Genomic DNA, 21,278 nt, shown 5'->3' with positions numbered 1-21,278 from the left:
TTGTTTTAGTCACAATGGTATGCCAAGAAACACTCCCGAGCAATCTCTATGTTACGGTGCAAATCCTCATTAACCTAACAACCATAGTACAGTTGGGTAAACCGCAATGTCTCCCTCTACCCGGATCAGAATAGACTTGACCCACCGTGGAGAAGCTAGGGTACGCTAAAACATGAGTTGGGCAGACTGAAAGGGTACAGCGTGTTGCACCACATATTCCCACATACAGCAGCTATGTCAGCTTCGTGTCACACGGATAGTGACTTTGTGTTGCTCTCTTAACCAACATCAGAGAGTGCTGGTTCTGCCTGTTAATAACTCGCTCTGTTCGACTCCGTTATGTTGAAGAACACATCACTCTACCTAGGAAGAGTTGTTTGAGACATCAGAAGTCCTCAATGGACCTGCAGAGTGTGTGGAACACATCTGCTCTGGAAGGAATGTTACAAGAGAAACCCTTCAGAGAAGGTATCGCACAAGGTGCAAAGTAAGGGGAGGCATCTGTCCAAAATGCAATCTGTTCAAGTCAAAAATGAATTCTGGGCGACTTTTAATGGTGGCCTCCCATTAGGGATATTTAATCAGGCCTGACAAAGCCTTTTGTTTACCTCCAAGCCATCCTGCCCCCGCCACTGGCAACCCACACGTATAATCCCTGCCTGCAAAACTACTGAAATTAACACACGGCTAATCCACTAACAACAAACGTCATACCATATTAATCTCTGCTACATTATAGTGTGTGTGTGTGTGTGTGTGTGTGTGTGTGTGTGTGTGTGTGTGTGTGTGTGTGTGTGTGTGTGTGTGTGTGTGTGTGTGTGTGTGTGTGTGTGTGTGTGTGTGTGTGTGTGCGTGTGTGTGTGCGTGTGCGTGTGTGTGCGCGTTTGTGTGCATGCACATATACGTGTGAAAGTCTGAGGGCATGATTACGAAACTACAGACAGGAATGGAGAAATTGTTGTTAGAGCTGTTATGTAAAGGAACATCATGACAGTTGTTGTAGTGAGTTGTCACAGTGAACCAAGGAGGAGAAAATATTTACTAAATGCATTTCAGACTGGAACATTTTGATAAACTAAACCAGATATTCAGCGAAACTATTCTGCATCGTCCCTTTTTCAGGACCCTGTCTTTCAAAGATAATTTGTAAAAATCCCAAAAACTTCACAGATCTTCATTGTAAAGGGTTTAAACACTGTTTCCCATGCTTGTTCAATGAACCATAAACAGTGAATGAACATGCACCTGTGGAATGGTGTTAAGACACTGTCACACCCTGACCTTAGAGAGCCTTTTTTATGTCTCTTTTTGGTTTGGTCAGGGTGTGATTTGGGTGGGCATTCTATGTCCTTTATTTCTATGATTTGTGTTTCTATGTTTTGGCCGGGTATGGTTCTCAATCAGGGACAGCTGTCTATCGTTGTCTCTGATTGGGAATCATACTTACCCTTATAGTGGCACTATAGCCCTTGGAAGCTTCACGGTCGTTTCTTTTGTTTCTTGTTTTGTTGGCGACATTCTAAAATAAAAGGAAATGTACGCTTACCACGCTGCACTTTGGTCCACTTCCTTCGACGGCCGTGACAGACACTTACAACTTACAGACGGTAGGCAATTATGGTCACAGTTATGAAAATTTAGGACACTAAAGAGGCCTTTCTACTGACTCTGAAAAACACCAAAAGAAAGATGCCCAGGGTCCCTGCTCATCTGCGTGAACGTGCCTTAGGCATGCTTCAATGAGGCATGAGGACTGCAGATGTGGCCAGGGCAATAAATTGCAATGTTCATACTCTGAGACGCCTAAGACAGCGCTACAGGGAGACAGGACAGACAGCTGATCGTCCTCGCAGCGGCAGACCACGTGTAACAACACCTGCACAGGATTGGTACATCCGAACCAATCCTGTGGTACATGTAGGCCTGTTGTAAGGCAGGTCCTCACCAGAGATCACTTGGGCCTATGGGCACAAACCCTCCGTCGCTGGACCAGACAGGACTGACTTGACCCTCCAGAATGACAATGCCACCAGCCATACTGATCGTTCTGTGCGTGATTTTCCCTAAGACAGGAATGTCAGTGTTCTGCCATGGCCAGCGAAGAGCCCGGATCTCAATCCCATTGAGCACGTCTGGGACCTGTTGGATCGGAGGGTGAGGGCTAGGGCCGTTGCCCCCAGAAATGTCCGGGAACTTGCAGGTACCTTGGTGGAAGAGTGGGGTAACATCTCACAGCAAGAACTGGCAAATCTGGTGCAGTCCATGAGGAGGAGATGCACTGCAGTACTTATTGCAGCTGGTGGCCACACCAGATACGGACTGTTACTTTTGATTTTTACCCCCACTTTGTTCAGGGACACATTATTCCATTTCTGTTAGTCACAAGTTTGTGGAACTTGTTAAGTTTATGTCTCGGTTGTTGAATCTTATGTTCATACAAATATTTACACATGTTCAATTTGCTGAAAATAAATGCAGTTGACAGTGAGAAGACAGTTTCTCAGAGTTTATCTCAGTTGTCACTTAGTAAGATCAGTAGGCTATGCACTATGCCTTCCTCCACTAGGCTCAGCCAGGTCTCATAGACAATACGTAACATCGTAAATGTAAATCCGGGACACTCAAATTAATATGATATGTTAAGTTTGGTATGGTTACATAAGACAGATGGTTACTTAAGGCAAAACCGAAAGTTGGGTGGACGGATGGATGTATAACATGAATGTCTAGCAACCCAAAGGTTGTGAGTTCAAATCTCATTATGGGAAACTTTAGAATTTTAGCTAATTGGCAAGATAAGTACTTACACATGTTTTGCTACTTTGCAACTTCTTAGCATGTTAGCTAACCCGTCCCCGTCCCCTAACCTTAACCCTTTAGCTAACCCTTCCCCTAACCCTTTAGTCATCCCTTCCCCTAACCCTTTAACCTAACTCCTAAACTTAACCCCAACCTTAACCCTAACCCCTAACCCTAAACCCTGGCCTAGCTAACGTTAGCCAGGTAGCTAGACTTCTTAACAAATCATACATTCAGCAAATTCATAACATATATTACGTTTTGCAATTTCATAACATTTCATATAAATTGTAATTCGTATCATATCATACGAAATGGGTGATGGACATCCACAGATTAATACATACCATACAAAACATAACATATCATAAAAGGCGTAGCTCAGATTTACGTAGAGACTAATACGAAACGCTCTGAGACCAGGTTGCTGGGCTTGCACAGTTTTATGCTTGCCTTTGAGCTTGTTCTTTTTTCTTTGGAGGGGGGGGGGGGGGGGGGGGGGGGCAGTGAGGTGCAAACACACACAACCCTAATACTATGCCTATTGCCTGTGTTAGTGAGAAGGGACTTGAACTTGTACTGCTTTGGCAGTGGTGCCGACAGGTCTATATGTGTGAAGGAATGCTGAACATGCTGGTCTTGACTGTAGAGTATAGCGCCCCAGCATGGGTACGTGGCTTTGTGACTCGGGCTATCAGGTTCCCCCATAGCACACATAGGCTCAGTGTGGTCAGGGCAGGCATCAGCAGGTGTCCATTTCTCCGCTTGCAGCTGTCACCTCTTCCTTAATGTGTTTTTCTCACGCATTGCCATGGTGACAGGTGTTGATGATGTGGCAGCAGAGGAGCAGTGTCTCACCAAGGTACAACACTGTTTCAGTGTTTGACTGTTTTCCTGCGCCTGTTCTTCCTCAATGCCTACGCCACATCAAAGCTGACATGGTGCACTAGGCTTCTGCTCTTTCTCCTGTCCTACGCCGGTCGGTTCACTTCAGCATATTGCATCGCGAAGGTAAACAACTTGTCCTTCGCAAGGTTGTTGAAAATCCCTTGCAGAGTACTTGTCACAAGTGACGTCTGTTGTAATAATCGCACTCTTTGTGACTTGGCAGAGAGAGTCAAAGGGCTTCAAACTGGAATGAGCCAGTCTTCTCTTTGTTGTGGAAGATGATTAAGAGCTCTTACTCTCTAAAAGGTTCGGGAACATTATGGCCTCGCTGTCTAACAAACAAAACGGAGCAGAAAAACATCTGTATTTGTCAGATATGAATACCAGACTGCTAGCCTGGTTTTTGAAGGAGAGTGTTTGAGCTGAGGTGTGTGCAGTACGGCTGGCGGAAATTAACAGCTCTGCTAAAATGCATCTAAACACAATGATTCCTTGTAATAGACTCTGTATGCCTGCAGTCTTCTAACAAGGAGAGACTTGATCAGACTGGATTTATCCGTCGTGACTAGGGGCATGTGACCTAAGCAGGAAAAACTCCTGGCCGTGTCATAATGTTAAACAGAAAGGAAAACGCTGCTGCTCATGATGCTAGGTTTCGACCCTGAGTTCTTCATCAGGCATCCATATCCTTGTCATAATGTTGCCTTCTGGTCCCTATGCTCCCAGTCCATCAGGCTCTGAGACGCTATATTGTGCAAGCAATGTATTTGATGGAAGAAATACTTGGGGGAATTTGATTTTATAAAGCACTTTGTGTTCTCTCTAGGTCGGCAACAAAAATGTGGTCACTCAATGTTCCCTATCATAGATGAGGCCCTTTTAACTGAGTTTTCAATAGGGACATGCCGCTGGGTATTGGAGTAATATGATGTTAAGGGTTGGATTCAATCCCTGTCGCGGAGGTATCGCAGAAGATCCGCGTTAGAGCTCTATTCAAATTTAAAGGCAACGTTCCCATGTTCGCGGAGACTGTATTCACGGAAACAGCTGAATATGTCGGCTCAATCAGAAATGACCTTTAGGCCCAATAGGCCTGATGACAGACGACTTAGAGCTTGAGGCCAATAGGTCAAGGCTCAAGGCTCAAGACGAAACGACCATTTGACAATGACCTTTACTATTAACTTTACAGGGAGCAGCATGCTAGAATCACAATGACGACATCATTTCACTAGAAAACAGGATTAAAAAGAACAAAGTGAGAACATGGGAACTGTAACCTCGTGGCAGACTGCCCATTAAAATCATAACAAAACCTCTTGCCAATGTTAACTTTTAACTTAACCTTCGACTGTGACACACTTTCAACAATAGTGTTGACTTTTCCTTCTGAAACGTAATTCACTTCGTTACGTCTCAGCTGGCTGAAACAGGAGACGCCATTAGACGTGAAAGTCATTTACAAAGTAAGCAAATACAGAGAGAGACATGTAAACCCAGACTTTGAAAACTGGTCATTGAAACCAAATCAGTAGTGAGCAGTCAGTAGGGTAAGAGGAGTCAACTTTGTTGTTGGTTTTTGCTCTGTTCTGTTGAGCATTCCCATAAGGGCAGACAGGCACTTAAGATATTCAGACAGTCTTTGTTGAAGAATTTACCTCGCATAACTATTGTGAATGGTCATTTTCTCCAAACAACTACATTTTTTTAAACTTCATTTAATGGCTTCATTATCCTCTAATGCCAGACAATTCAGTATCATATTAATTTGTATTGTGCTTCTATTATGGCAACTAAGCTATTAGACTTTATTCACAATCTTAACACTTATCTCTCCATGTGGGCTGCAGACGTCCGTATGAGAATTGGCTGACATTTTGGGGGGATTATACAGCCAATTCAAGTAAGAAATTCAATACCTCCATTGCCTCCATTTGCGTGAGCTTTTATCACCTCAATTGTTCTATTGGCTAAACATTACATTCGCAAGTGCTGTAGATCAAGTTTCACACTATAAAACCGCTATATAGCAACACCTGGGGAGGGGAATGCTGGTAACCTGATCCCACATCTGTTTGTCATGTCAACTCCTTGTTCTATGATTTGGGACCAGGCTAGAATGCTGGGGCCAGTGGGTTCTTCACTCTGGTTGTATGCAGAAATGTATATGTGCATCTAACTGTGGTTATGTCACAGTGATGATGAGGCAGCTAAGTCTCTCCCATCAAGGCCTTGGACGTGCCTGGTCACAGGTCTCTATGGGCTGACTGACTGACTGGAGCAGTGGTTGCGGTGTCTGGATTAGCCTGTGAGAGGAAACAGCTGAGGCCTGCGTAGCGTCAGCACTAGCTAATCAGCGTGCTGCTCCCCCCAATAATCCCACCCTCCTTTATCCCTGTTCCAGGGGTCAGCCAGGCACAAAGGGCCAGACCCACAAGTGTCAAAGAGACCAGGCCAGGGGGAGTGGGGCCCGGGGGGGTGGGGGGGGGGGGAACAAAGGGACACAAAAGTGCTAGGTCAAAGCTGAGCAGGCCGCTGACTCATCATGGAAAAGAAATGTGCGTGGAACGATTACCTGGCACTTCTATGACAGTGATGCGTCAAATATGGTTAGCATCCATACTTTGAAGAGCAGAAAATCATTTGAAATGTTCTGCTGGAGGCCAGATTTATGTGCAGCTGGGTGTAATAAAAAATACTGCCATAATCAGTTAACTTGACTCAGGCTCGAGTAGAGCCAATAGCCTTGCTTGAGTATAGTGCATTTTTCATTTCTCAGAATGTTCCCATCATTGTGGGTAATATTCTACACTCCTCTTCTTGCTTTGTAATCAATTATTACAAAACATAGCTGACGTAACGCAATGGATTGTCTACGTATTACACTGATCGTTTTGTTACCTCACAGGTCATGTATCTCTCACCCATGCCAACCATGAAGGCATTTGAAACACAACTTCAAATTGAAAATACTAATAAATTGATCAAAACTTGCATTGTTTCTTCTGAACTATTACAAAAAAAATGTATCGATTTGTCTTTCTTAATTTTGCGCAGTACAAGACACTTTGAATGAAATTAACAATGTGTACAGTTAGTTAGTACATTGTCTATTGGAATAGAAACAACCCTCCATTGTATTTCATCTTATGGCCATCCTTTGATATCAATGCCTGATTGGAAGAAATCATGTTCAAAGCCCAATACAACCCAGTTTGTTCTGATCAAACATGGTCAGCGACAACCAGGTGAATCTCAACCTAACGTCCTATCCCCTTGATGAGGAAAGTTAGTAATGGTCCAGCATTCAGTGTGAATCAATATACTGTATCATCCGTGGCATTGTACAGTGCCTTCAGAAAGTATTCACACCCATTGACTTTTTGTTGTGTTGCAGCCTGAATTTAAAATTGATTACATTTTGATTTTGTCCTGAATACAAAGCATTTGTTGTAAATCCAACAGAACACATCACAGAGTATCACTCTTCATATTTTCAAACATGGTGGTGACTACATCATGTTATGGTTATGATTGTCATCGGCAAGGACTAGGGAGTTTTTGGGGTATAGAGCTAAGCACAGGCAAAATCCTAGAGGAAAACCTGGTTCAGTCTGCTTTCAGTGGGAGACAAATTCACCTTTCAGCAGGACAATAACCTAAAACACAAAGCCAAATACACACTGGAGTACCTTACTGATACAACATTGAATGTTCCTGAGTGGCCTAGATACAGTTTTGACTTAAATCGGCTTGACAATTTAAGAAAATACTTGAAAATGACTGTCTAGCAATGATCAACAACCAACTTGACAGAGCTTTAAGAAGTTTAAAAAGAATAATGTGCAAATATTGTACAATCCAGGTGTGCAAAGCTCTTAAAAGACATACCCAGAAATACTCAAACTGTATACTTACACTACTGTTCAAAGGTTTGGGGTCACTTAGAAATGTCCTTGTTTTTGAAAGAAAAGCACATTTTTTGTCCATTAAATAACATCAAATTGATCAGAAACACAGTGTAGACATTGTTAATGTTGTAAATGACTATTGTAGCTGGAAACGGCAGTTTTATTATTGAATATCTACATAGGCGTACAGAGGCCCATTATCAGCAACCATCACTCCTGTGTTCCAATGGCACGTTGTGTTAGGTAATCCAAATGTATCATTTTAAAAGGCTAATTGATCATTAGAAAACCATTTTGCAATTATGATAGCACAGCTGAAAACTGTTGTTCTGATTAAAGAAGCAATACAACTGGCCTTCTTTAGACTAGTTGAGTATCTGGAGCAGCAGCATTTGTGGGTTCGATTACAGGCTCAAAATGGCCAGAAACAAATAACTTTCTTCTGAAACTTCCATGCTGCTGTAGCCGTGTTGGGTGTCAGCGGCTGTTCCTGGAGAGGGGGGTCACCGTGACTTTTCAGTCATATTGTACCTGTCCAATTTCTGTACTCAACCCACTGTGAGTGACCTATGACCTTCACATCGGTCATGACCCCTGGAGCTCCCTGAGAGGAAAGGTCATTGAGTGTGTGTCCAGCACCTCAGACATCAGCTTTGGCATGACCCCTGAACCCTAATACCCTGCCAGAAGAACACATCCATGGTCTCTCTAGAAGATACAGCCCACGTCAACATTTCACATCCCTATAAGTAAACACATTGTATTAGACTAGAGTAAAGCCGGGATTCAATCCAAGGCACATAAAGCCACGCTTCGAATTTGACTTTTAAAGGTAATTTACACTTGCGGCATTTACAGTGAATGCAAACATCAAGAAAAATGCCATTAAAAGGCGCCTTGTCAGCTGTTCAGCTCTATAACGTGGAGATAAGTTGGGTGGATATAAACTTCTGTTTTGGGTTGGGAGGCCTTACAACAAGCTCACTTTTACAGTAACATACACAACTTTGACCAAGACAAGTAAAACCATGTACATTTGGATATAACGGTCATGCCTGTATTGGCATTCCTTACTTAGTTTTGATTGTTTATAGCTACTTGCTTGTCATTTCTTTCTAGGAAACCACTACCAAGGGCTCTATTCAATCCGTAGCGCTGAACAGCGATTGAAATTTAAAGGCAATGTTCCCGCATTGGCAGAGACTGCATTCACGGTAAACGTTGCATATGTCGGCTCAATCGGAAATTGCCTTTACATTTCAAATTGCGCTATAGCGCTGAACTTCAACATACGGATTGAATCGAGCCCCAAGTCTTGTGTCAGGCTCACACTATAAGATTGGAATAGTGGATCCAGTGTAATGATGTCTGTTTTTAGGAACAACCAGCAGAGGCGCTGTTGCACTAGTTATGGAAGCTTGGGCTGCGTGTGTAGTGACCAAGTTAGTGATGCCTTGCTTTCTTTCAAAATGTGGGACTGCTGTACCGATATTGATATTAATTTAGTCAGGCTCAACCAACCATAGACTATATAAAGATGAAGATCTTTATATAGTCTATGGTTGGATGAGCCTAACTAAATTGATTTCAGATAACTTACCTGATCTAAGTTATCAGATTTTTTAAAACCCATATGCTGAAAGTTTCATTAGGTCTCATCAAGAAGAAATTACTGATTCCCACAACAATGTACATTTTTAACAAAAGTTTATTAAACTCAAAAGAAATACTAAGACAGAAGGTTACAATCATTCAGGACATTCATACAATATCTATATATGATCGTGATTAAGAAACTATAAAAAGACAAAAAGGAGTAATTTGAACATACAATTAGTGAATGAAACTAATTCAAATGAGTAATATTGCACTTTGTTTCTAAAACACTTCAGATGCACTCTCCCATTTCTAACGTTTTGATTCCTCACTTTAGTTAGTCAGGAATTTAGCTTTTAAAAACTGGACTACACTGAGGCCCGAACAATGGACTATAGAATTGACCAACCTGAAACAGATTTAAGCTTATTCATTTGTATTTTAGCTTGATACATATTCACCAAGATAAAAATCAAAACAAAAAAACAAACAAGTGATTTTATCTTAGAATAGCGGTCTATTCCATTTGTAAGCTAATTCGTTCTCAGTGGGAAGGGAGGGTTGCTGATCCACAGCTGTTCCCTGAAGCTGATAGGTGAGTAGAAATGGGGTTGTCTGACTGGATAACTAACCATCAATGCCCAAGTACATAAACTAGCCCAGTCATCACTAAATGCATTCAGAAAAAACACACAATGAGGCTTGTCCAGGGATCGTCATTTAAAAAATAAAATAATAATTTCTTTAAAAGGAAAAAAAAATTATTCCCTTTTTGTCCCTTTGAAAAGCATAAAAGGACTGCATAATCACACATACAAAGAAAAGAAAATAGCTAAAAGAGTAAGGTTGTAAATTATATCGACACTTGATAATGAAGCATCATAATTATGTCAGTTCTGTGTCAAGGCCACTAAGATAAGATCACTTTCATTTGTAGTTTGTCTGTCACTGTAAGCAGTATTCTTATAGTTGCTAGCTAGATCTAAACAGAGCAAACACACACACATACAAACTTGTCAACTAATTATAACTGTAAACTTTCAAAAAACGTCTTAGAAGATGAAATAATGCATTTATGTCCAACACAACACTGCTTGACTAAATGTCTCATCAGGAAATGATGTGGATCCCCAACTCTTCACAGACCTTCACCGTCAATGCAATTTTAAAAATGTTGTCCTTGTCAAAAAGTGCCTCATGTTTAAGACGATGCCAAATCTCCACTATTACTGGTCTAGGTGTTGAATGAGTTTGAAAACCAATGTATTACTCATTTCAACCTACCACTACTTGTTCTGGCCAGTTTGAGTGGAGCTTAAGCAACGTCCAATTCTTCCCCAGCATTTAGCCGGGCTGGGTTTGCATCTGCCCCGTTATTTGAAGCAGATCAAACCATGTAGTCTTACTTTTTTAAATGATATATAATTCTAGCATTTCAGGCTTCACTGGTCTGGAAAATAAAACAATTGGTGAATGAAGTCGGCAAGTGCAGCGATGGCAAAAAGGGGAATGTCGTTCATTTTGGAAAGCAGCATTGCTGCTCTGTGTGTATGTCTCTTCTCTCTTGTTATGGTAATATACTTTTTCATATTTTTTTTAAAGAAATCCTCCTTTCGCTATTTCAAACAGTACAATTAAAACAAAACATATATATTTTTTCAACCGTTTGGCGAGTGAGAAGATCACCTGAGACAGTGCTTTTTTTAGGCAGTATTGTACGCCTCTGTGCTATGAGTAGAGGGGCTGCAGACACAGAGTGTGCGAATTCTGATATGTCCCACTCTTTCCATCTCACACACACACACACACACACACAATTCTCTGTGTTTCATGCTATACTTGAGTGGCAAGCTCTAGCCTGCGGCTCCTCTACACCAGAACAAGCACAACATAAACACGAAGCAAACAATGCTTGGCATGAAAAGGCATTCTAAGTTTGGAACTAAATCAAAAGGACAGAACATAGTACAGAACCAGAAAAAAGTGATGCCACACTTTGAACCAAACTGAGGAGGCAATATAGAAAAAGAGCTTTTGGATGGAGAGTGTGCTACTGCATTCAAGTCCAGTCTACAAATCATTAAGGAAATGTAATAAGGAAAAATAACATCTTAAAACAGCTTAAACAAGGTCAGTGCATTGTTTTTGTCCAAATATGTTCTCTGCGTTGTTCGACGTTGTGCGGATAAGAAGTTTATGAGTTAAGCCTGCAGTCTCTTTAGTCCAGCGTGTTACTAGGCAGAAATAAAACTATTAGTGATTCTTTTTTCTTCTTAAAATGGAGCCACACAACTCAAGCAAAGAATAACATGTGCAAAAATCCCAAATGAGGCAGGAGGAGGCTAGTCTTTGCTCCGTTGCTGACTGCTGCTGAGCGTTTCAGACAGTGGTGGTTATATTGTATTCTCTTCTTCCTGTTTTTCTTTTTTTCTGCTCAGGTCTCGACATGATAGTTCTGCTCTATGTGAAAGCCATGTCCGCAAGTGCAGTGGTTACAGAAAAAAAGCAGGCGATTAAGAGCCATAGGCAGACATGGCCCTGGCGTGTCATCACTCACTCCACCAAGGCTGTCTCCACTAAAAGTTTTTTTTTCTTCCCCCTCATAGGTTAGGTGGATGTTCGACCGGCCTTTCCCCGGCCAGGCAGGCTGACAGGAAGGCAGACTTCCTGCGCCTTTCTCTGTGGGAGGGGGCAGGGCTTTGTTCACCTGTGGTATTTGTTTGTTTGTTTTTTTTCCCTCTCGACATTGACAGCGGAGTGCGAACGCTGTCACCGGGGGAAAAAAATACAAAAACAGAGTTGACTAGAAACGCCCAAAACTTCTCCGGGCAGGGCTCTGTGTTTCCTTCAACGTGACGGACAAGTGTCAGGTCTCCGTTCCTCCGTCCGGCTGGCTTGATCAGGATTGGGATCAACCTAGAGGAAGAGGAGGAAACGCTGCTTTAACGAAAAGACCAAGACCTCTCGGCTACCAGACTTTAGTATGATCACTTACTGCAGTGTGTAAAAGTCGAGGGTGTATGCTGTGCTGATGCATACCTCAGAGTAGAGCGGAGGGGGCTGGAAGCGGAACTCCTGGATATAGGCAAAGAGTGGTCCCTCGAACTCATCCCTGGCCGAGGTCACCTCCAGGCTCTGTCTCTGCTCCTCTGTCACGATCTCTGAATAGCTTGGTGGGGCTTCAGGGCGCTCTGGCAGGGCCATGCCTAGCCAGCTCATGGTCATGCTGCACTGGCTGCTGACACTGGAGGTGCGGCTGCCGAAGGGGTGCAGTGGGATAGTGCCGATGACCAGTGGCAGGTTCAGAGACAGGTTCATAGCTCCGGGGATGTCCACGTACACCTGGAGAGGGTAAGCAGCACACAACTGAGGGTTAGAACTGAAGGCCCACCTTCATTGAACAACAAACCTGTGTGTTCAACAGTGTTAAGACTTAGGCAAGGGGCAGTCCGATGACAGGGTAAAGAGGTCATTAGCACCTCTAAGACAGGTGTTGACACTAATATTCTAGACTGATCCTCTTAACTGCGTATGGAGAGAACACAAGGTATAATGGGAGTGTCTTTGCCATGACTGCCTAGGTCACAGGCCTTTACGGGAACCATAGAGAGCTTTCTAGGAACCACTCAAGAAACCTATTCAAAAGTGCCTAGTACCAAAGTTGGATCCTGATGACGCATATTCTCATTTTACAGCACACTATACTCCATATTTATAGGGATGATAGCTACAGATTTCTCTCAACCTGTTTGAATTGGTTATCAAAGGTCAGAGCGAGAAAGAGATGGTCTATCCAGGGCAGTAGCTGTACTAACCATGAGAGAATACTCCACTCGGATGATGCTGCAGTCCAAGATGGAGGGAGAGATGGGGGGGATCTTCAGCATTTTGCCACTCCACGTCTCCGTCTTGCCCGAGGACAACGACTCTCCTCGGAGGTTGGCCACCAGCTGTTTGACCTCCTTCATTTTCCCTTTGGCGTAGAAGGTCTGTGTTTGGTAAATGGCTGCCTTTGGCACGACCATGCGAGACGAGCAATTCTCAATCTCGGCGAAGATCTGAATAGACTCTCCTGCAAAGACAAGAAAGAAGGGGTTTAGTTAAATCGGTTAAAGGATAATTTGATTGAGATGGCATCAAACATAATAAGGCAGTCATCTATCTTCAAGAGTGCCAAATGACTAATCAATAAGGGTGACAGAGTCGGGGTGTTCCTCTTACCTGGGGTATAACCCTTCCTTTCGATTTTGGCACTTAAGGAGATTGGACCTGAGGTGCAGAACCAGCAGCATAAAGTCTTGTCTTTCGTGCCTGCCTGGGGTGACTGAAACAGAGAGGAAACGTAAGTGTTTGGAGAATTCTTTATTCCTCTACTCAGTCCTCCCTAGGGGGAAAACACATGTTATTGGCCCCCTGACAGAAACTGCACCTTGTGCAGCTAGCATAATGACATAGAGCGCCTGAGGCCTGTCATTCAAATACAGGGAGATACCAGTTTCTTTCCATATACCCGGAAGGCATGTTTAGACAGCAAGTGGCTGTCACAGACAACCCAATATTTAAAATAATTTCTCACTCAGCAGTAATTTCACACACACATAAACTCAACATCATCACTTCATTTTAACCATGTGCTGTATGTCATAATTTCTCTACAATACCAACTGATCAGGAAATAATCTGTTAGGTATGGGGAAACCGTGTTTTTCACAACCTATGTCCACTGGTGTCCTCTGTGCTTTGTGTCAGTTGGTACGACAACATCAACAACATGTGGGACAAGCACATTCTGCGACCACAATAATAGGCACTGGCAGCCACTACGCCAAATCAGATTACAACGAATTAAAAGTAAGGGGCCTGAGTGCTGGTACTGGCTAATTCTTTCTATATTTAGGCAACAATTGTGGCTAGAAATTAGTAATCTGCCTTTAAGTCACTCTCTTGGCTGCCAATGAAACTCGATTGCCGTTGCCAAATGAACCATTGAACTAAAGACCCTGAAGAGATTAGGGGTAACCAATTAAGTGCCTATAGTCTACTACACATACAAACACTGTACAGGAGAAAGATCCTTAAGCTCACCAGCAGTAAGGGAGTGTTGATGTCGATGTGTTCGAAGACTGTGAATTCTTTCTTGGTCTTCATGGGCAGAAGCCATGGCCTGTGTAGCTCGGCCTTCACCCAGTAGCGCACACTGCCATGTTTCCCTTCGAACGAGGTAGCCAGGGGTCTGAGAGGGATAAGAGAGGGATAAGAGAGGGGACAAAGAGAGACAAGGGGGGGCAAAAACAGGTCATTTCAGGAGAACAAAGCCAGACGCTATTTCAATCTTCAACTAAGGACAGACATACGGATATTAATATAAGTATTTGTCCTTAAAAAAAAAAATCTGTCTTTTGATAGGTAAAGAGGAGATACTTACATCTGTGGAAGCTCAAGGCTGAATGCATACTCATGTCTTCCTGAATGGATGGTGGTGAGTCCTTCTTCTGAGTTGTCATCGTCTGAAACAAGAGGAGGGACAATATTCCAACACGTATACCATACCTGGAAAATATACAGTACGATGTCACCTACGTATAAGAACACAGATGTAAAACAACACCGCCACAACAGAAGGGAACAGAGCACAATAGAACTTCACGTCATAATTATTATAATTTTCATTTCTTGGACACCAGGAAGGCACAGCTTGTAATGACAATGATGAGAAGAAGAAAAAAATGAAAATGTGAAATTATGATCTCTATGATTAAAGATCCCTTTGACCCTTCTGGAAACACATATTTACCCATGTATTTAAAAAATAAAACTTTAAGTGTTGAACAAGAATCCTTTGACACATTGTTTAAATCAGTATTAAAATTAAAATATTGTTTTTATGAAAGCACATAAGTGATATAATCTGTCCCAATCAATGATTAACTGTAAAATAGAGAATCTAATAATTATTTCTCACATTGTGTATTATTCTTGTGTAATAGGCGGAGGGGGGGACGTTGCGTTATTAAGCATTATATGATTTGTAAGAAATTGTCGATTTTTTTTCTTTACATAATGTCTACCCTGCTGTGTATTATTTAAAAGTTACGCGTTATGGAGCGGGAGCTCCGTTTCTGCCAGCTCAGCGCTCCCTCCCAGCCTTAAGCAGCGGCAGAGTCGTGGTAAACAACTGCCGAACTGTCACTCAAAAGCAGACTGGAGCAGGAGAGGACCGGCCTAAACTGGAGCGAGCAGCTTCCCCAAGCCGGCTCTCTCATAACGCATTCACTGTGTGCGGCATTCAGTCAGTGGCACAACCGAACGTGCTCACTATCAGGCACAGCCCTCTCAAGACCTGACGCGTGTACTGCACCAAGTACCAGAGAAATTTCACCCACTCAATATTACACGTCAGAAAAATATTGTAACGGATAGAATAGAGGAACACACACAGTTATTGAAAAAGAGGACAGACAAAGAAGCAAATTATATTACTTAAACCTTTATTAAATGCCACGGATACCCTTAACTGCATACATGATTGCAATAGAGACACATAGTAAGGCTTTGACCATTTCAAGAAACTTAAAACTATTCAACAATTGATATAAAAACATTAGCAACATGCATACATTATCCCCCATACATAGACAGATTAAATACATTATTTTCACCATCAAGAAACATTCAATCACAGCCAGTAACAAGGAAAAGATAACTAAGTTATAAATTGGGCAACACTGTACAAAATACTTGATGGCATAAATTCCCACCCCACATTAAATTAAGCTACTTCAATTCTCGGACGGACCTTTCTATCCAATCAGCTGAAAGATCAACTACCTCAGGAACAAGCTAACAAACCTGTTCTAGCGACTAGGACTACCAAATTTCAGTGATGTGTAATTCTGAAGTGAACAAAAAGTAATATCTTACATTTATTATCCGCAAATAGGCTAAATTGTTATGCCTTCAGATAATCATATTCCAATTTCTAGTTCATAGCCAATTGCAGGCCTTGTTATGTACTATTCATTATGCTACACACAGTAGGCTAGCATTAATCACTAGATAAAAGCATAATAGAATAGGCTAAATGGAACGAATGAAATGTATTTTCATGCGACTTTGTAACATTGTGCTGACAGGTCGGATACAAAGTTGCCGACTTTTTTCTGTCATTTTCTGCAAAAGCATGAGGTCATTTGAAGACACATGAGCACTTCAGCCAATCAACGGAGAGAAAGCCCAGTCCCTTCAACCAGTTTCTGAACAGGATTGAACCAGCTTTGAACAATGGTGGAAACTTAAGAATAGCTACAACGTTAAACTTTACATGATCGCTCGATAACTATTTTTTTGATCAAACTGCACATATGTAAAACAGACTGCTATGCACCTTCATGTACTGCGTTTGAGAAAATATTGTAGTTCATATAATTGTTATATAGGCTAAAATGAAGGAAGGATAGAGAAGACTCCCATTCACTATGCAACCGACAGCCACCTTGATAGCCTAAAGATACACTTTAGAATTATGTAGGCTATATGCCTACATGATTATGAAGTATCATGCTTAAATAAATTCCCATATGTTAAATATAAAAATGAATTGAAGAATACTGTAGTTGACATGTCTCAAGACATAGCCTACATAATGTGTTATAGACGGCTGTATAGTCAGTATTAAACCAAATAAAAGGTACTGTTGTGAGCTGCTTCATAGATCGTCCCCATATCTGTCTCTGTTATACATTAAATTGTGTTCATTGTTAGCCTATAGTATAGGTTGACATCACAACAGCATTCTATGTATGGAACCTCAAGAGCCACCATGACTAGCCTACACAGAGCACGTCAATAACAAAGTTATTTCTTTAGCTACAAATAAGGTTGTATATTCTTACCTCTTTCATGTCCAATTAGGATGTCTCTATGGTTTAGATATTCTACTTCTTCAGTGTAATTTTGCGTATAGGCAGTGTTGGAGCCAGCATTTCGCGATTCAGTCCAACGAACTTTCGCAAATCCTTTTGCATGAATTTTAAGAGATTTCACACGGATTTCTCCAGTGACTTCGATGATCACCCTCCCTGAGACCGAGTCCCCACTTGCGAAAACGGGGACATTGCTGTCATTGAGACAGTCGTAGCTGACGGTGAAGCTCTTCACCTTTCCTAGCACCATGGTGAAAAAAAACACAGGTAGCCTACCGAAAAATGAAAGTATATGAAAAATAATCTCATAAGAAACAAAATCTGTATTTTAACGCCGATCAATATCTTTCCCCTGCAAAAGCAGTGGGCATGATCAGGGCTTTCTTTGACAAAAGTTCATTTAGATGTAAAGGCTTAATAACAGCAGTGGATGCTGTTATCGTCCGCCCGTCTGCGCGTTGGTCTCTGGTCAAAGACAAGGAACTTTCGTCGCTCAGCTCACTTTAAGCGATGATTTTGTGAAAAACAACCCATAGAGCATGCGCAGAACTTTATCAGCCCCCTCCTTCCGCCTTATGGAACAAGGTAGAGAGTGGCAGTCAGCCAAATAACAAGTTTGGTTAAACAGCTGATGGTATTACAAAAGCAGGCGTGCATCCATTAAACTCGAATTATTTACGGTGTTCACCCTACAAAACAATACTCAAAGTCAAATGAGTAAAACAAACCTGTCACTACAGGCCTATATCATGTTGGTAGGCATACAGTATAGCCTACATTTTACAGTGGATTTCCACATTTGATGATGCATCACAAAGCCACACTGACTTCGCCCAGACAGCATGCTAGGTATCAACAGCCAACCCACTCGTACTTAAAAATATTTTACTTAAGTCGTTTTTTTAGGGTCTGTATTTTACTATTTATTTTTTTACTTTTACTCCACTACATTCTTAAAGAAAATCATGTACATTTTACTCAGTACATTTTCTCTGACGCCCAAAAGTACTTGTTACATTTTGAATGCTTAGCAGGACAGTAAAATGGTCAAATTCCTCGTCCAGAGATTATCCCTGGTCATCCCTACTGCCTCTGATCTGGCGGACTCACTAAACACAAATGCTTAGTTTGTAAATTATGTCTGAGTGTTGGAGCATGCCTCTGGCTATCCGTAAAGAAAAAAAAAGTGCCGTCTGGTTTGCTCAATATAAGGAATTTGAAATTATTTATATACTTTTACTTTTGATACTGAAGTATTTTTTGCAAGTACACTTACTTTTGATACTCAAGCATATTTAAAACGTTTGATACTTAAGCATATTCAAAACTAAATTGTTTTAGACTTACTCAAGTAGTATTTTACTGAATTACTGTTACTTGAGTAATTTTCTATTAAGATATCTTTACTTTTACAAAATATGACAATTGGGTTCTTTTTCCACGGTTGGAAGCTATAATGGGCTTCGATTGGTCAATAACGCCGCGATATCGCAGTGCGTTTGCATAAATTCGGTTTCCCCAACTTTTGTCCCTCCCTGTTCACGCTCCCTCGCCTATGCTATAGCATTGCCGAATGAACCAGGCCCACCTCGCTTCCCTCTAATGAAAATGAATGTCTTCTGAAATGTAATCGCCTCTTGTCGTCTCCTGTGAAAATCCACTGTTAAATTTACGCTATTATGTATTTATGGCTATAGTAGGGCCTACACACCTGTGCACAACTATGAATAGGCCTAAACCCATTGCTGGTGGACATAAAATCCTGATTAAAATCTAAATAATACACAAAGGCTGTGTTTACACAGGTTGTCCAATTCTGATAATTTTTTCCCACTAATTTGTATTTTCACATCATATCTTGTTCACAGATGATCTGATTGATCAAAAAATATCAGAATTGGGCTGCCTGTGTAAATACAGCCATAGATGCTTGGTTTGAGTCAAACAAATGTGATCTGTCATTGCAGACTTTGAGGCTCGGGTCGCCATCTCGTGGCTATCTTCGATATTGTTGTCAATGGGTGCAAGTGAGCATGACACCTGTTGCATGTAGACTTCACACCAATTTCAAGGAGAGATAGAAGTGGCACAAGGCATATTTTGAAAATCCTTAGTTAATAAATAAGATAAGAATGGATAATTTAAGTAAAATGCCAACTGATGGAGGCAACAAACATACTTCCACAAAGCAATGTACGATTAGACTTCTTGTAAATCTTCAATCCCGATACAATGTATGATCAGTGGTGTAGTGGGAGCTATTTGCTGGTATACGCCATAAACCCACTTTTTCTTTAGTGGGCATTATGTAGGCTATACTCACTTCTTAATCCTCACTGATGCGTATCAAAGTAGTATAGTGGAGGTATATGCAGTATCATTTTACTATCTGTGATGTACTAAATGCATGTAAAAAAAATCCACTAGAGTTTATACGCTTGATCCATTTTGCTGCAGCTCTCTGCCCCCCTGAATGCTGAATCATTAACCCATATTTTTTACCTGATTATCTCTGGTACTATACCCAAGTTTTGGAAGGCAGTCCATGTACTCCCCCTTCACAGTGGTGGGGACTCTTGTGACCTAAATAATAAAATAAAAAAAATCGGCCTATTTCTAAACTTTCTTGCCTAGCTAAAATATTAGAATCCTTGATTGGACTGTTGTTTCTCTTTGCTTATTTGAGCTGTTCTTGCCATTATATGGACTTGGTCTTTTACCAAATAGGGCTATCTTCTGTATACCCCCCTACCTTGTCACAACACAACTGATTGGCTCAAACGCATTAAGGAAGTAAATTCCACAAATTAACTTTTAAGAAGGCACACCTATTAATTTAAATATATTCCAAGTCACTACCTCATGAAGCTGGTTGAGAGAATGCCAAGAGTGTGCAAAGCTGTCATCAAGGCAAAGGGTGGCTATTTGAAGAATCTCAAATAAAAAATATATTTTGATTTGTATTGACACTTTTTTGGTTACTACATGATGCCATGTGTCATTTCACAGTTTTGATGTCTTCACTATTATTCTACAATGTAGAAAACAGTAAAAAAAAAAATCGAATAAAACCCTTGTGTAGGTGAATGTGTAGGTGTTCTAAAACGTTTGACCCATAGTGTACTTTTGGTCATGTAGTGTAGCTAGTTTCAGCGGAATATCAGGCAGCAAGAGTGTGCAGCTCTCAACTGGTTGTCGCATGGGAGAAGCTCATAGAATTGAATGACATCCGTAGCCGGTAGGGTAGGAAAGAGATTTCAACTCATGATATCTACCAGTAAATTCCAACTAAGACAACAATGGGTATGCAAACCTGGTATTGAAAAAGTTTTGTCTGAAGTCTTGGTTAAATCTTTTCAATGCGCAATTCAGTCATCATGCGCTGTTTTAATGAAAATGTCTAAATAGGGCTTACCCAAAAAAACGGTCCAAATTAAATGTTGACTGCAAAGTAGTCCTACCTGGCAGAATGATATCGTGATGATTTGAAGCCTAACAATTGGAGGGCATTTGTTTTGCAAACTCTGCCATCACATGTAGCCTACATTGTACAGTAGGGTGAATTCAGAAAGAGTGGGATATCATATAAATTGACACAGCACAATCCTGATGCATTTATTTATTGTTCTGACAAGAGAACATCTAAAACAATTGTTACTAAGCCCTTGCAGAGAAACCACATGATCAAAATCACATCACTTCATTGGTGTGACATCAGAGGGGGCAGAGCAAGCTTCAAATAGGAAGCTCACCCTGTGAAGAACACTGCAAGGTCATAGCTTTTTTCTGTTTTGATGATAAGGTTATAAAACTGTCAAATAATGCACTGTGCCAAATTGTGATGTAAATGTGCATACTATGTACTGGTGCATTAAAATACATTAAAAAGTTGGCAATATTATGTTTCAATTTTGTAATTTAGTCATTTGTTTCCGCTTTACCGACTATAGCTAGCTAAAGTAGGACAGCATGGAGTAGCTAAAGTGGGACAGTCTTATAGGCTTTTCCAATGGAGGAAAGAGATCCAGTTTACATTAGGGACCCCCTCCAATGGAGAAAATAGATCCATAGGGCTCTGGTTCTTGTAGTACTATATCCTGTATTTTTTTGTATTGTAGTACTGTTATTAGTTCTGTTATTTGAGTGAATTCAGAAAAAGTGG

At 41.2% G+C, this 21,278-nt stretch overlaps 1 protein-coding gene across 2 annotated transcripts; it reads right to left on the bottom strand.

The window, feature by feature from the left end:
• Positions 1-9,288: 9,288 nt before the first annotated feature.
• arrdc3a (arrestin domain containing 3a) lies at positions 9,289-17,602 on the bottom strand. Of its 2 annotated transcripts, none has more exons than XM_039013159.1 (7): positions 17,087-17,602; positions 14,620-14,701; positions 14,280-14,427; positions 13,416-13,518; positions 13,010-13,266; positions 12,234-12,536; positions 9,289-12,110 (listed from the first exon to the last, which is right to left on the bottom strand). In XM_039013159.1, exons 1-7 carry the CDS (start codon positions 17,364-17,366, stop codon positions 12,042-12,044), a joined length of 1,242 nt encoding a protein of 413 aa, XP_038869087.1. In that variant the 5' UTR covers positions 17,367-17,602; the 3' UTR covers positions 9,289-12,041. The 2 variants fall into 2 exon arrangements, with proteins under 2 accessions (XP_038869087.1, XP_038869088.1); XM_039013160.1 differs by having other exon boundaries at positions 14,620-14,744; positions 17,087-17,198.
• Positions 17,603-21,278: the final 3,676 nt, after the last annotated feature.

The sequence above is a fragment of the Salvelinus namaycush genome, chromosome 18 (assembly GCF_016432855.1).
Source record: "Salvelinus namaycush isolate Seneca chromosome 18, SaNama_1.0, whole genome shotgun sequence".
Taxonomy (NCBI): domain Eukaryota; kingdom Metazoa; phylum Chordata; class Actinopteri; order Salmoniformes; family Salmonidae; genus Salvelinus; species Salvelinus namaycush.
Note: the sequence above shows the minus strand (reverse complement) of the source record. Positions and strands in the feature narration are given on the sequence as shown.

Excerpts from the sequence above, each read along its gene's own strand:
- arrdc3a (XM_039013159.1), bottom strand. The coding sequence starts at position 17,366 with ATGGTGCTAGGAAAGGTGAAGAGCTTCACCGTCAGCTACGACTGTCTC. Across the intron at positions 12,537-13,009 it reads GAGTGGAGTATTCTCTCATG|GTGTACGTGGACATCCCCGG; the intron begins GTTAGTACAGCT and ends TACCCTCTCCAG. Across the intron at positions 12,111-12,233 it reads CCCCTCCGCTCTACTCTGAG|GTTGATCCCAATCCTGATCA; the intron begins GTATGCATCAGC and ends CTCTTCCTCTAG.